General features: G+C 45.2%; 1 protein-coding gene across 6 annotated transcripts in view; it reads right to left on the bottom strand.

The window, feature by feature from the left end:
• Window positions 1–229: 229 nt before the first annotated feature.
• The window catches only part of gucy1b1 (guanylate cyclase 1 soluble subunit beta 1), a 265,032-nt gene continuing 249,383 nt past the window's right edge, over window positions 230–15,878 (bottom strand). For all 6 annotated transcript variants that reach the window (XM_072584282.1, XM_072584283.1, XM_072584284.1 and 3 more), the window contains 2 exons: window positions 8,087–8,241; window positions 230–5,606 (listed from right to left, as the gene is read on the bottom strand). In XM_072584282.1, the coding sequence (XP_072440383.1) occupies window positions 5,483–5,606; window positions 8,087–8,241 (279 nt within the window). In that variant the 3' untranslated portion in view covers window positions 230–5,482. The remainder of the gene's footprint in view (window positions 5,607–8,086; window positions 8,242–15,878) is intronic.

Raw genomic sequence — 15,878 nt, forward strand, 5'->3', positions numbered from 1 at the left:
CCAACTCACCCTCAATGCCATATCTCTGTATTTTCTGCAGTAGCCTACCATGGGGGACCTTATCAAACGCCTTACTAAAATCCATATATACCACATCTACCGCTTTCCCCTCATCTGTGGGCGGCACGGTGGCACAGTGGTTAGCACTGTTGCCTCACAGCGCCTGAGATCCGGGTTCAATTCCCGCCTCAGGTGACTAACTGTGTGGAGTTTGCACGTTCTCCCCGTGTCTGCGTGGGTTTCCTCCGGGTGCTCCGGTTTCCTCCCACAGTCTAAAGATGTGCAGGTTAGGTGAATTGGCCATGCTAAATTGCCCCTAGTGTTAGGTAAGGGGTAAATGTAGGGATATGGGTGGGTTGCGCTTCGGCGGGGCGGTGTGGACTTGTTGGGCCGAAGGGCCTGTTTCCACACTGTAAGTAATCTAATCTAATCTAATCTACCTCCTTAGTCACCTTCTCAAAGAATTCAATAAGGTTGAATTCATAGGGAATCTAATTGAATCTAATCTAATCTAAGTGTACAAAGGAATACTGATCAACCAGGCCAATGGGCCAAAGAACATCAGATGGAATTTAATTCAGACAAATAAGGTGTTCCATTCTGGTAATGCAAACTGGGGAGGACTTGCACAGCTTATTGTTGGGCCCTGGAGGGGGGAGGGGGGGGGGGGGATGTTGCTGAACAAAGAGGCCGAGGCATACAATGTGCCTTGATAGTGGTGTCACAGGTAGGCACATTTGTCTTCATTGGTCAGAGCATTCAATGCAGGAGTTGGGATGTCACGTTATAATTGTGCAAGACATTGGTGAATCCACACAAGGAGTATTGTGTGCAATTCTGGTCACTTTGCTACAGGCAGGATGTTACTAACTGGAAAGGGTGCAGGAAAAAGTTTCACAAGGATGTTACTGAGACTGGAAAGTTTCAGTTAAGGTGAGGCTAGACAGGCTGGGAGATTTTCTCCTGGAGCATTCGATGCAGAGGGGTGGCCTCAAGTTTATAAAATCATGAACAGCATAGATAAGATGAATAGCCAAGGTCTTTTCCCCCACGGTAGTGGAGTGCAAAACTAGAAGGCATAGGCTTCAGGTGACAGGAGAAAGATTTAAAAAGGGATCCAGGGGGCTAACGTTTTCCACAGAGGGTGGAGTGTATAGAACAAGCTGCCAGAGGAAGTGGTAGATGCAGGTACAGTTACAGCAATGTTTAAAAGACATTTGGACAGGTGCACGGACAAATAGGATTGATCAAAGGAAAACCTGGTTTTCATGGACAAGTTGGTCCAAAAGGCCCGTTTGCCGTGCTGTATACTTCTGTGACTTTATGACAATGTTCAACCAACCTCCAATCTACAGAATCCATCTACCAGGCCTAGTGTCAAGGAAAGGCCGCCAGCATTCTCAAAGATCCATCCCACCCTGGCAATGTTTTTCTACAAACTCTACCATCGGGAGAAGGTACAGAATCCTGAACACACTCACCAGCTAGTTTCATAACAGTTCCTAGGCGACTGAATGAATTCTCAAGCTCTTAGCATTCGCCTGTACCTGTGTGTTTTTTTTGTTTTTGTCACTGTTCAGCTACTATTTACTTATCTATGCTATTTCACTCTGTGATCTGCCTCTTTTGCTCGCAAGGCAAAGCTTTTCACTGTGCCTCGGCACAGGTGACAATAAATTCAATTCAATTCCCTCAACTCCCAGCCCAAGGGCATGCCAACAATCTCATCATAGAGTCACAGAGTCATAGAGATGTACAGCATGGAAACAGACTCTTCAGTCCAACCCATCCATGCTGACCAATATCCCAACCCAATCTAGTCCCACTTGCCAGCACCCAGCCCATATCCCTCCAAACCCTTCCTATTCATATACCCATCCAAATGCCTCTTAAATGTTGCAATTGTACCAGCCTCCACCACATCCTCTGGCAGCTCATTCCATACACGTACCACCCTCTGCGTGAAAAGGTTGCCCCGTAGGTCTCTTTTATATCTTTCCCCTCTCACCCTAAACCTATGCCCTCTAATTCTGGATTCCCCCAACCCAGGGCAAAGACTTTGTCTATTTATCATATCCATGCCCCTCATAATTTTGTAAACCTCTATAAGGTCACCCCTCAGCCTCTGACGTTCCAGGGAAAACAGCCCAGCCTGTTTAGCCTCTCCCTATAGCTCAGATCCTCCAATCCTGGCAACATCCTTGTCAATCTTTTCTGAACTCTTTCAAGTTTCACAACATTTTTCCAATAGGAAGGAGACCAGAATTGCACGCAATATTCCAACAGTGGTCGAACCAATGTTCTGTACAGCCGCAACATGACCTCCCAACTCCTGTACTCAATACTCTGACCAATAAAGGAAAGCATACCAAACGCCTTCTTCACTATCCTATCTACCTGCGACTCTACATTCAAGGTGCTATAAACCTGCACTCCAAGGTCTCTTTGTTCAGCAACACTCCCTGGGACCTTACCCATTAAGTGTATAAGTCCTGCTAAGATTTGCTTTCCCAAAATGCAGCACCTCACATTTATCTAAATTAAACTCCATCTGCCACTTCTCAGCCCATTGGCCCATCTGATCAAGATCCCATTGTAATCGGAGGTAACCTTCTTCGCTGTCCATTACACCTCCAATTTTTGTGTCATTAGCAAACTTACTAACTATACTCTTATGCTCACATCCAAATCATTTATATAAATGATAAAAAGTAGTGGACCAGCACCGATCCTTGTGGCACTCCACTGGTCACAGGCCTCCAGTCTGAAAAACAACCCTCCACCACCATCCTCTGTCTTCTACCTTTGAGCCAGTTCTGTATCCAAATGGCTAGTTCTCCCTGTATTCCATGAAATCCAACCTTGCTCACCAGTCTCCCATGGGGAACCTTGTTGAATGCCTTATGGAAGTCCATATAGATCACATCTACCGCTCTGCCCTCATCAATCCTCTTTGTTACTTCTTCAAAAAACTCAATCAAGTTTGTGAGACATGATTTCACAAGCACAAAGTCATGTTTCACCTCAAGCTATTTCAACCACAGTTAATCACAACTTTCAGCAGGGTCCTCACTTAACAATGACTACTAGGCCAATTGTGATGTTTCATAGAAACAAAAGTAGGTCATTCAGCCAGTTAAGCCTGTTCCACGATTCAATTAATGAATGACTGCTGTGTAGTCTAAATTCATGTACCTCTGCTAAACAAAAATGTCTCTCAGATTTAAAATTAGTATCTGGCATCAATGGTCATTTGTGAAAGAGAATATCAAACCTCTACCAGTCTTTGTGTGTAAAAGTGTTTCTTAACTTCTCTCCTGAACAGTCCAGCCCTAATTCTCAGACAATGCACCCTAATTCTCGAACCTCCAAACAGTGGAAATAGTTTCATTATCTACCTGGTCTTTTCCTGCTAATGTCTTGAAGTCTATAATCAGATCACCTCCTAACCTTCTAAGTTCCAGAGAAAACAGGCCCAATTTGTATAACTTCTTCTCATACCTGGACTTCACAGCTGAAAGTATCATTCTTGAAAACATACACTGTATTCCTTCCAAGGCCAATATATCTTTCTTTGGGTGTGATGCCCAGATCTGTTCACAGTACTGTAAGTGGGACCTAACCAGGATTCTAAAATACTGCAGCATAACTTCTGCTTCATTGCACTCCTGTCCTCTAGATATAAAAGCCAGCATTACACTAGCTTCCTGGATTATTTTCTGCACCTGGTTGTGAAATTTAAAATACCTATGCATCTGAACCAAGTCTCTTTGGATATCCACTGTATTTAACTTCATACCATCCAGAAAGTATCCTGATCTATCTTTTAATGGACCCAAAATGGATACCTTACACTTGATTTTAAAACAGATCACAGACAACTCACGAAACCTTCTGCGCCGGGCTGAGGAAAGCCCACCTTCCACCTCCCCTCTGCCCCCCCCCCCATCCTCACCACATTTTACAGAGGGTTCATTGAGAGTACCCTGAGCTGCTGCATTACTGCCTGGTTCAGGAATTGTATTGTCTCTGAGCATAAGACCCTATAACAACAGAGGAGAGCTGAGAGGATCATCGGGGTCTCCCTCCCTCCATTACAGACATTTAACCACACGCTGCATTCAAAAGGCTAAGAGCATTGTGGAAGATCCCACACACCTCTCACTCAAACTCTTCTCCCTCCTGCCATCTGGCAGAAGATACCGGAGCATTCAGTCTCTCATGACCAGACTGTGCAACAGTTTCGTCTTAACACCGTATGGTCGGACTCTTTCCCAACTGAAATTCTTTGCACAACCTTGAATTGTTGCTTGAAAAATGTCTTTTATCATTCTTTTATTACTCTGTAACTCACACGTTTTGAACTTAATACCATGTAGGATTGTGCAGTTTGTGCTGTCCATGTAGCACCTTCGGTCCAGGGGGAACGTTGTCTCATTTTTACTGTATCTGTTGTATATGGTAGAAATGACAAATAAAGGTACTCCACGCTACTCTAAAACATTGTAGTACATGTTGCAGTGAAACTTTTCAGCAGCTGTGCTCCAGTGGAATATTTCAGCATTGTCTATATGTGCTGAACCATCTTTGTGGCTTTGGGTGAAAAGTGTCATGTGAGATGCCGCTCTGAAGATTCTCAAATCAACGTGCGATATCAGTTACTACAAAACATTACTGTAACATACTTACAAAAAGTAACTACAGACAGGTTTCTAAGATTTGGAAATTCTTGCGGTTTCACCAATTATATGCTGCTGTTTGCGAGAAACCCACTGGAAAACGAAGACATATTTATAATGGATCGCTGCTATTTCTAGAAATTGCCAGCCACCCAGAGTAAAATCTTTGCTTGATCCTTGTCAGACAAATAACAAGAGCAACCTTGCTTCTCTCGTATAATCTGAGTTTTATGCAACCTAAATCCTAAAGTGTGGCTAATTTTTACTACAAAATTTAGTCCTGATTCATCATCTTACATCAGGACAGCAGAAGCTTTCATCAATTTTTACCTCCCTCCCCAATATCCCCTCCCATTTACACTCGCTCCTCAATATCTCCTCCCATTCAATATTGGTTAGGTAATGAATTTTCTAGATTGACGAAGTACATGGGTGTTGGCAACATACTGACAGCAGTGTCTATTTTTACCGGTCTCATGCAAAATGGTACTTTGTAGCTGACTCTGCAGAACATAAATATCCTTAATTACTTAGCATGTCATAGCCAAACTTGACAGATCAGCAAGTCCTTGTTTAGAAAAGCAGCTAAATCCTACTTGGTGTTAACTGATTTACATGACATTTACTGAAGAATAATGAGAAAAAAATATTTGCAACCTTAAGACTGAACAACTTTGTACTTGTCACAATGTATATAAAATGATTATATTTCAATTGCGAATGTTAATTCTTCATTTATTAAATTCTTTCTTCCACTGTTGAAAAAGGTCCAAATGGTAAATTATTCCTTGATGAATCACACTTTAGCCTTTGTATTTTCTGGACAGGAACCAAACCTTCATGGGCTCTTTCTTACCCTTCATGTTAATCAGATTTCTGTACTCGAGTTGAAACTGTTCATCTGAGTTCTCCGGACTCATTAGGCACCTAATTATGAAACAGGTTGATGATTAGGATCATTTAACTCATTTTCAGCGCAACCTGGAACAAAGCTAAACCAGAAAGAACAGAAAATGTGAAGGATATGAGGATGATTCTGTGTCCCAAGGTGTTCAGTGAGGTAAGGGAGGAAATAGCAAAAGTTACTTGCAAAAATTTCCAATTCTTCTCTGGCCATAGGAGAGATGCAGCCAATGTGGTACCATTTCTGATATCAAGAAGGGAGCAAGAGACAAACTAGGAAACTATAGGCCAGTCAGTCTAACTCTAATGGCAGGGAAGCAATTCTAAGGGGCAGAATCAGTCTCCATTTGGAGAGGAAGGGATGAACCAAGAATAATCAGCATGGTTTAGTTAAGGGAAGGTCACATCTGATCTACATGACTGAATTTTTCAAAGAGGTGACCAGGTGTGCAGATGAGGGCCATGCTTTTGTTGCTGTCTACTTTGACTTCAGCAAGACTTATGGTAAGTTTCTGCATGGGAGTTTGATAGCATAGGTAAAAGCCAAAGGGATCCCAGGAAATTTGGTAAATTAGATCTACAATTGGCTGAGCAGGCAACAGAAAATTCAGGTTGAGAGGCATTTTTCCAAGGAGATGTCTGTATCCAGTGGAGTCCCACAGGGTTCAATGATTTAGACTTGAACATAAGATCAGTAAGTTTGCAGATGATACAAAAATTGGTGGAGTGTTAAATAGTCAAGAACATAATCTTAGGAGCCAGTGAGGACTGCAGATGCTAGAGATCAAAGTCAAAAGGCGTGTTGCTGGAAAAGCGAAGCAGATCAGGCAAGGAGAAGCAGAGGAGTTGACATTCAGGCATAAGCCCTTCGTCAGGGATGTTGTGGGGGGTGCGGGGAGGGATGGCTAAAAGATAAACAGGAGGGTGGGGGTGAGGTAGCTGGGAAGGTGATAGGTAGATGCAGATGAGGGGTGATGGTGATAGGTCGGTCAAAGGGGAGGGTGGAGTATATCGGTGGGAAGGAAGATGGACAGGTAGAACAGATCAAGAGGGTGATGCCGAGTTGGAGGATTGGATTGGGGATGAGTTGGGGAGAGGAGATAAGGAAACTCGTGAAGTCGACGTTGATGCTGTGTGGTTGGAGAGTCCCAACACAGAAAATGAGGCATTCTTCCTGCATTCCTTGGGTGGTTAGGATTTGGTGGAGGTGGTGGCCCAGGACCTGCATGTCCTTGGCAGAGTGGGAGGAGGAGTTTTAGTGATCAGTCACAGGGTGGTGGGGTTGTTTGGTGCGTGTCCTAGAGATGTTCCCTGAAACGTTCCATGAGCTGGCGTCTGTCTCCCCAATGCAGAAGCGACAACATCGAGAAGAATGGACACTGTTTGGTTGTGCAGGAAAATCTCTGCCGGATATGGTAGGATCCTCTTGGATGGGAGTGAGGGGTGAGGTGTGGGTGCAGGTTTTACACCTCTTGTGGTGGCAAGGGAAGGTACCAGGAGTGAGGGGTGGGTTGGTGGGTGTTGCACATGGAATGGTCTCTGGGAATGCTGAGAGGGTTGGTGAGGGAAATAGATCTCTGGTGGTGGGGTCTGATTGTAGGTGGCAGAAATGACAGTGGATAATGTGCTGTATCCGGAGATTGTTAGGGTGGAAGGTGAGGACCAGGGGAATTCCATCCTTGTTGAAGTTGGAGGGGTAGGGTTCAAGGATGAAAGTGCAAGAAGTGGAGATGGTGTGCTGGAGGGACATTGTTGATCACATAGGAGGGGAAATGGCACTCCTTGAAATAGGAGGCTATCTGGGATGTTCTGAAGATAGTCTTAGCCGACAAGACAAGATAGATGAGCTAGTCAAATGGGCTGATCTGTGACAAATGGAATTCAAACTGGATACATGGCAGAGCCAACGAAGACAAGGGAATACATGATAAGTTATAGTTCAGAGGATCAAAGAGACCTTGGTTTGCATGTACACTAAGCCCATGAGGTATCAGGACAGGTAGATAAAATAGCTAAGGCAGCATATGGTATGATTCCTTCATTGGTTTAAGAGTAGGGCAAATTTGCTGGAACTGAACAAAGTGTTGGTGAGGGTGGCGGTTGGAGTATTGTGTGCAGTTCTGGAATCCACACAAGGAGGTACAGACATTTACCAGAATATTACTTGAGCTAGAAGATTTCAGTTATGAAGAGAGATTGGACAGATTGGGGTTGGTTTCTTTTAGAGCAGAGGAGATCCCCCATCATTGTGACCCCTTTGATGCTGTTCCCGTTTCTTCTTCCCCTCAACGTTATCAGAAGTCCAGAAGTAGGCCAATGAATTGAGAAAGCAATGGGCTAGCAGTCCAGTAAATGAGGCTGAAGTAAGGCTTGGGGATACAGGCCTGAGGCCCAGTAGGAGGCTGGGGAAGAATGGGACAGGCTCTGCAGACCAAATAAAATATCATAATCAGAAAATGCAAACAGACAATAATTTAATTATTACAGATTGAACGGCTGCTCACCTATATGTATATTCTGAAATGTTGATTCTCCCTTTTTCTCCTGTGGTTTCTGTCCTGCTTGTTAGGTTAACGGTATTTCCAAACAAACAGTAGCGAGGCATCCTCTGGCCTATTACACCTGTGACCACTTCCCCAGTGTGAATACCTATAGTGGTCTGAAGTGATAGAATTTATAAACAATCAAAATATTCCAAACTAATAGTGAACTCAGGAGATAGAACAACAAGCAGCTGTTTCTTACACATGGAGTGGAAACATCGGACATTCTGACGTCAAAATACTTCAGCGCACAACTGAAAGCATGTGATTCAGTGAATTTTAACACATTAACAATGATTTTGCCATTCATGTTCAATTAAAATGAGCCAGATCAACAGGAATTTGAAAAATTAGGCAAACTGGGGGTAATTTATATTAGCTGTGGGGATTTATAGTGCAGTGGTAATGTTCCTACTTCTGGGCCAGAAGGTTCAAGTCCCAGCTCTCCTGATAACGTGTCTGAACAGGTTGATTAAAATATCCTATGGGATTCTTGCTCACCAAAAAATTGACAATTGTGGCCACGTAGCCACTTAAACTCATGTAACATTGGCAGCAGAGATTTGCGCACATACAATTATTCAAATTACTTCTAATTTGGTTAGCAACATTTAACAGTAGAAACCAAGAAACATTTTGATACACCAATCAATTCCTTCCGAGAAAGATTGTTTTTACATTGCTTGGCGTCATCGTCACAGAGTGTAAAATAAATGTCCTTCAGTTCATTGTAATAGCAACAGTACAAAAACAGCCAACTGTCCATTCTCACCTCATTTTCCAGCACTTGGTCGATAACTTTGTCTGTCTTGGCACTGCAAATGCACATCTAAATATTTCTTATATGTTGTTATGAGCATTTCTGCCTTGGCCATTTACAGAAAGTAAGATCCCAATTCCCAATATCCTGTGTGTGAAAATGTTTTACCTCATCTTCTTGAAAACGTATGCCCTTACCTTACATCGACTTCTGCTGCAGTTTTGAGCCTTGGTAATTGCTGTGATCCACCGTTCTTAATCCAATGCTGTATGTCACTTGACATCCAAGGTTTACAGAATTTGGTGGTCTCATACGTTTTCTTTCTTAGACTACGTTGGTTCTGTACTACTCATTTCCTTATTGAACGTTACCACTGTTCTGAGACAAATCTACCTCAAAGTATCTGCTCCCAGCCTATTTTGGCCAAATCATATCAGATATTACTTAAAAAATTACAGCTGTCACTCAGTTGAGAATTTGATCTTGTCATTTCCATTGCAATCTTGGATCTAATGGAGTTATGGTCACTGTGTACAAAACACCCCCCCACTGATATTTCCTCATCTTCATGACCTAAAATTAACCTAGAGGAGAAAGTGAGGACTGCAGATGCTGGAGATCAGAGCTGAAAGTGTGTTGCTGGAAAAGCGCAGCAGGTCAGGCAGCATCCAAGGAACAGGAGAATCGACGTTTTGGGCATGAGCCCTTCTTCAGGAATGAGAAAAGTGTGTCCAGCAGGCTAAGATAAAAGGTAGGGAGGAGGGACTTGGGGGAGAGGCGTTAGGAATGCGATAGGTGGAGGGAGATCAAGGTGAGGGTGATAGGCTGGAGTGGGGGTGGGGGCGGAGAGGTCTGGAAGAAGATTGCAGGTTAGGAAGGCGGTGCTGAGTTCGAGGGATTGGACTGAGACAAGGTGGAGGGAGGGGAAATGAGGAAACTGGAGAAATCTGAGTTTATCCCTTGTGTTTGGAGGGTTCCTAGGCGGAAGATGAGGCGCTCTTCCTCCAACCGTCGTGTTGCTATGGTCTGGCAATGGAGGAGTCCAAGGACCTGCATGTCCTTGGTGGAGTGGGAGGGGGAGTTGAAGTGTTGAACTACGGGGTGGTTGGGTTGGTTGGTCCGGGTGTCCCAGAGGTGTTCTCTGAAACGTTCCACAAGTAGGCGGCCTGTCTCCCTAATATAGAGGAGGCCACATCGGGTGCAGCGGATGCAGTAAATGATGTGTGTGGAGGTGCAGGTGAATTTGTGGTGGATATGGAAGGATCCCTTGGGGCCTTGGAGGGAAGTAAAGGGGGAGGTGTGGGCGCAGGTTTTGCATTTCTTGCGGTTGCAGGGGAAGGTGCCAGGAGTGGAGGTTGGGTTGGTGGGGGGCGTACACCTGACGAGGGAGTCATGGAGGGAGTGGTCTTTTTGGAACGCTGATAGGGGAGGGGAGGGAAATATATCCCTGGTGGTGGGGTCCGTTTGGAGGTGGCGGAAATGACGGCGGATGATACGATGTATATGGAGGTTGGTGGGGTGGTAGGTGAGGACCAGTGGGGTTCTGCCCCGGGTGGTGATTGGAGGGGCGGGGCTCAAGGGCGGAGGAGCGGGAAGTGGGAGAGATGCGGTGGAGGGCATCGTCAACTACGTCTGGGGGGAAATTGCGGTCTTTGAAGAAGGAGGCCATCTGGGTGGTACGGTTTTGGAACTGGTCCTCCTGGGAGCATAATGCGGTGGGAACGAAGGAATTGGGAATATGGGATGGTGTTTTTACAGGGGGCAGGGTGGGCGGAGCTGTAGTCTAGGTAGCTGTGGGAGTCAGTCGGTTTATAGTAAATGTCCGTGTTGATTCGGTCACCCGAGATGGAAATGGAAAGGTCTAGGAAGGGGAGGGAGGAGTCTGAGACAGTCCAGGTAAATTTGAGGTCGGGGTGGAAGGTGTTGGAAAAGTGGATGAACTGTTCAACCTCCTCGTGGGAGCACGAGGCAGCGCCGATACAGTCATCGATGTAGCGGAGGAAAAGGTGCCAGTGTAGCTGCGGAAGATGGACTGTTCCACATATCCTACGAAGAGGCAGGCATTTCCATTTTCAGCAACACACTTTCAGCTCTAAAATTAACCTAGGTCTCTTGTACAGTCTTGTATGAATACTGGCTTAGAAAGCTATCCTGGATGAATTTAGAGTCCTCAACACAGCAAAAATTCATTATTGGTACCAGATGGCAAACATTTTGCAGATACAACATATTCATGGAAACCTACAGTGTGGAAGCAATTAATTTGGCCCATTGGGTCCACATAAACACTCTGAAGAGCATCCCACTTAGTCCCTGTAAACCTGCATTTCCCCTGACCAATCCACCTAACCTGCACATCTTTCGGCTGGGAGGAAACTGGAGCACCAGAGTAAACCTATGCAGACAAGGGGAGAATGTCCCTGTAGAATTTGCAGTCACCAAAGAGTAAAATCAAACCCAGGTCCCTGGCACTGCGAGGCAGCACTGCTAACCACTAAACAACCATGCTGCCCCAATATTCTTGGGTCCATGTTCAGCAGAACACAGCATTAAGATGGAATACAGAATTCAAAATTTCTCACTTAGCAAAGAATCATTGATGAACAATCTAGCTGGACGAAGGTTAGCAGTGTAAACTTAAGTGTTAGTGACTATGCATGACTTCCATTTCCTCAAGTTGAGTTCATTGATTAAATTAAAAAACCACAGTCCCAAACAATCCCTGGTTAAAAGTACATTTGTGAACCTGCCACAGTGTCCCCCCTATAACAACCACTTAGGGATCTTCACATGTGGAAAATTTCAGGAGGAATCAGTTAAAACTAGTTGAAAACTGTATCTACCTCAAAGTAGAGTATCTACCTCAAAGTAAAGTGCATATGTTGTCTCGGCCTTTCCTTAACCAAGTTCTCCCAAACTTTTAGTTTCGTTTGCTTAAGCAGCATCTCTTCTCACCTCTATTTCCAGTTTTTCAACACATTTTGGAATTCAAGTTTAAATCTTTAGGAATTTCATCTCCAATTCTCTCATTTCCAAGTGCCTTAACTGCAACAGAAGGTTCACTGATTCATGCCTGTACTGCCTGGTTCATTTGGCCTCTCTGGTATTTCAATTAAGCCCAACTGCTTTAATATAATGCCTGCCATCTTAGTTTACTCTTGTAAGTTTATCATCAGTCAGCTGACTAACTCTGCTAATTTAGCTGTAGTTATGAGCTGCAACAGTACTAAGGAAACTTCTAACACTGATCCTGAATGAGCACCAATTACCTTATGACATTGGAAGCTAAACCAAATTAGCCTCCCTATTGTTGGATTCATAACAGTGGAACTAAAACATATGTTTTAATTCAATATCCCTCAGAATTGCTCAATTCTTTCTAATTAGATTTTAAAAATAACAGATCTTAGATACCCAACTTATAATGTCAAATGAACAAAAATTATCTATGTTCTGCTAAAGTTAATAAATTGTTAATCTATAAGACAAAATTAATATCCACAATCTAGCCCAATCCTCTTGAAACATTAATGCCCATTCACATCAATAGTTAAGGAAGAAAACACATTGTCTTTTGCCAGTTCAAAAACGATGAGTACTAGGTCTTAATGAAATATTTCGACAATAGGTTGTATTATAACCATATAGAACTTATATATTGAATTCCAAAGTCACCGGTCAATGTAAACCCACTTTTAAAACAAAAATTTCTTACAGAATGAGATCTTTTCTCAGAACCTCTAAGAAGTTGATAACTGGAGAAATATAAACAGCAAAACTAAGAAATAACTTCCCAGTCTAGCCGCTTGGAAAGCAAAACCACCTCCTTCCCAAATCCCCACTCAACACCAATTCACTTTGTGTCCCAGAACTTGCCGCTCCTTAGCTAAGCAGTTCCAGTACAGTTGCAACTAGTCTGAAATCTATGGAAAAAACAGACAAAAAGAGATATAGAGGAAGAATGAGAGAATATATCATAAGCATAGCATTTAGGAGGCAAACAGAAACAGAAATGATAAAGTGAGAATAAGTGGAAGGTACTTGAGTCTCAGTCCTTACAAAATATAAAAAGACAACAGGAGAAGAAATATCTTGGAGAGGAAGAAAGAAGAACGTGAAAATAAATCACAAAAATAAAGTTACAAAATAGCAAGGGTGAATCTCAAGAGTCATAGTCACATGCACAGCACAGAAATAGAGCCTTTGGTCCAACCTATCCATACCCACCAGATATTGTCAAGAAATTAGATTAGATTAGATTACTTACAGTGTGGAAACAGGCCCTTTGGCCCAACAACTCCACACTGACCTGCCGAAGAGCAACTCACCCAGACCCACTCCCCTTCACCTAACACTACGGGCAATTTGGCGTGGCCAATTCACCTAACCTGCACATGTTTGGACTGTGGGAGGAAACCGGAGCACCCGGAGGAAACCCACGCAGACATGGGGAGAATGTGCAAACTCCACACAGTCAGTTGCCTGAGGCGGGAATTGAACCCAGGTCTCTGGCACTGTGAGGCAGCAGTACTAACCACTGTGCCACTGTGCTGCCCATTTGGGTGCATTTGGTCCATATTCCTCCAAATTCTTTCTATTCATACACCCATCCAGATGCCTTTTAAATGTTGTTACTGTACTAGTCTCCATCACTTCCTCTGGCAGCTCATTCCATACACACACCACCCTTTGCATGAAAAATTTGCCCCTTATCTCCAGTTTAAATCTTTCCAGTCTCAGCTTAAACCTATGCAAACCTATCTAGTTTTAGACTTGCATCCCCTGAGGGAAAGACCTTGACTATTCATCCTATCTATGCCCCATATGATTTTATGAACCACTATAAGGTCACCCTCCAGCCTCTGACACTTCACAGAAAATGGCCCCAGCCTTTTCAGCCTCTCCCTATAGCTCAAACACTCCAACCCTGGCAGCATCCTGCAAACCTTTTCTGAAACCTTTCACAACATCCTTCCTATCACAAGGAGACCAGAATTGCACCCAGTATTCCTAAGAAGTGGCCTGATCAATGTCCTGTACTGCTGCAACGTTATCTCCCAACTCCTGGACTCAATGCACTGACCAATAAAGGCAAGTGTACCAAACACTTTCTTCATTACTGTGCCTACCCTTTTTTTTGGTAACACTCCGTACCAAAATGGAGCACCTTACAGCCACGTTCTCAAACAGACTCGCTACCACAGCCACATCTCCTTCCTCAGCACCTACCTACGGAACCGACTCCGGACTCCGGACTACGTTCCGACCAACAAAATTTGGACCCAACCAAGACAACCGGTACCTACAACAAATCCGAAGCCTCCAGCAACAGACCTCCCTCCGGATCCTCCACTCCACACTTGCAGCCCTGCACCGCTACCTACATGCCCTGCAGTCAGCCCTACCCCAGCTCAGGACAACACTCTCACAGACCTTCAAAAGGTTCTTATGGACCGTTACACCGCTGAGGCTAAACGCCAGCTCGTGGACACCTCCTCCTACTGCCCCCTTGACCATGACCCCACCTCCCACCACCAAACCATCATCTCCCAGACCATCCATAACCTCATCACCTCAGGGGATCTCCCATCCACCGCCTCCAACCTCAGTCCCACAACCCCACACCGCCCGTTTCTACCTCCTGCCCAAAATCCACAAACCTGACTGCCCCGGCCGACTCATTGTCTCAGCCTTCTCCTGCCTCACCGAACTCATCTCTGCATACCTCGACACGGTCCTGTCCCCCTTAGTCCAAGAACTCCCCCCCTACGTTCGGGACACCACCCACGCCGTCCACCTCCTCCATGATTTTCGTGTCCCTGGTCCCCAACGCCTTATCTTCACCATGGGCATCCAGTCCCTATACACCTCCATCCCCCATCACGAAGGACTCAAAGTCCTCCGCTTCTTCCTTTCCCGCCGTACCAACCAGTATCCTTCCACTGACACCCTCCTTCGACTGACTGAACTGGTCCTCACTCTGAACAACTTCTCTTTCCAATCCTCCCACTTCCTCTAAACCAAAGGAGTAGCCATGGGCACCCACATGGGCCCCAGCTATGCCTGCCTCTTCATAGGATATGTGGAGCAGTCCATCGTCCGCAGCTACACTGGCACCAACCCCCACCTTTTCCTCTGCTACATCGATGACTGTATCAGCGCTGCCTCATGCTCCCACGAGGAGGTTGAACAGTTCATCCACTTTACCAACACCTTCCACCCCGACCTCAAATTCACCTGGACTGTCTCAGACTCCTCCCTCCCCTTCCAAGACCTTTCCATTTCTATCTCTGGCGACCGAATCAACACGGACATTTACTATAAACCGACCGACTCCCACAGCTACCTAGACTACACCTCCTCCAACCCTGCCCCCTGTAAAAATGCCATTCCATATTCCCAATTCCTTCGTCTCCGCCGCATCTGCTCCCAGGAGGACCAGTTCCAAAACCGTACAACCCAGATGGCCTCCTTCTTCAAGGACCGCAATTTCCCCCCAGACATGGTCGACGATGCTCTCCACCACATCTCTTCCACTTCCTGCTCCTCCGCCCTTGAGCCCCGCCCCTCCAACCGCCACCAGGACAGAACCCCACTGGTCCTCACCTACCACCCCACCAACCTCCATGTACAGCGTATCATCCACCGTCATTTCCGCCACCTCCGAACGGACCCCACCACCAGGGATATATTTCCCTTCCCTCCCTTATCAGCATTCCGAAAAGATCACTCCCTCCATGACTCCCTCGTCAGGGACTCATCCCTTGTGATGAACTCAGATTTCTCCAGTTTCCTCATTTCCCCTCCCCCCACCTTGTCTCAAGTCAAATCCCTCGAACTCAGCACCGCCTTCCTAACCTGCAATCTTCTTCCTGACCTCTCCGCCCCCACCCCACTCCGGCCTATCACCCTCACCTTGACCTCCTTCCACCTATCGCATTTCCAACACCCCTCCCCCAAGTCCCTCCTCCCTACTTTTTACCTTAGCCTGCT

Source organism: Chiloscyllium punctatum, chromosome 14 (assembly GCF_047496795.1).
Source record: "Chiloscyllium punctatum isolate Juve2018m chromosome 14, sChiPun1.3, whole genome shotgun sequence".
In the NCBI taxonomy this organism is placed as follows: domain Eukaryota; kingdom Metazoa; phylum Chordata; class Chondrichthyes; order Orectolobiformes; family Hemiscylliidae; genus Chiloscyllium; species Chiloscyllium punctatum.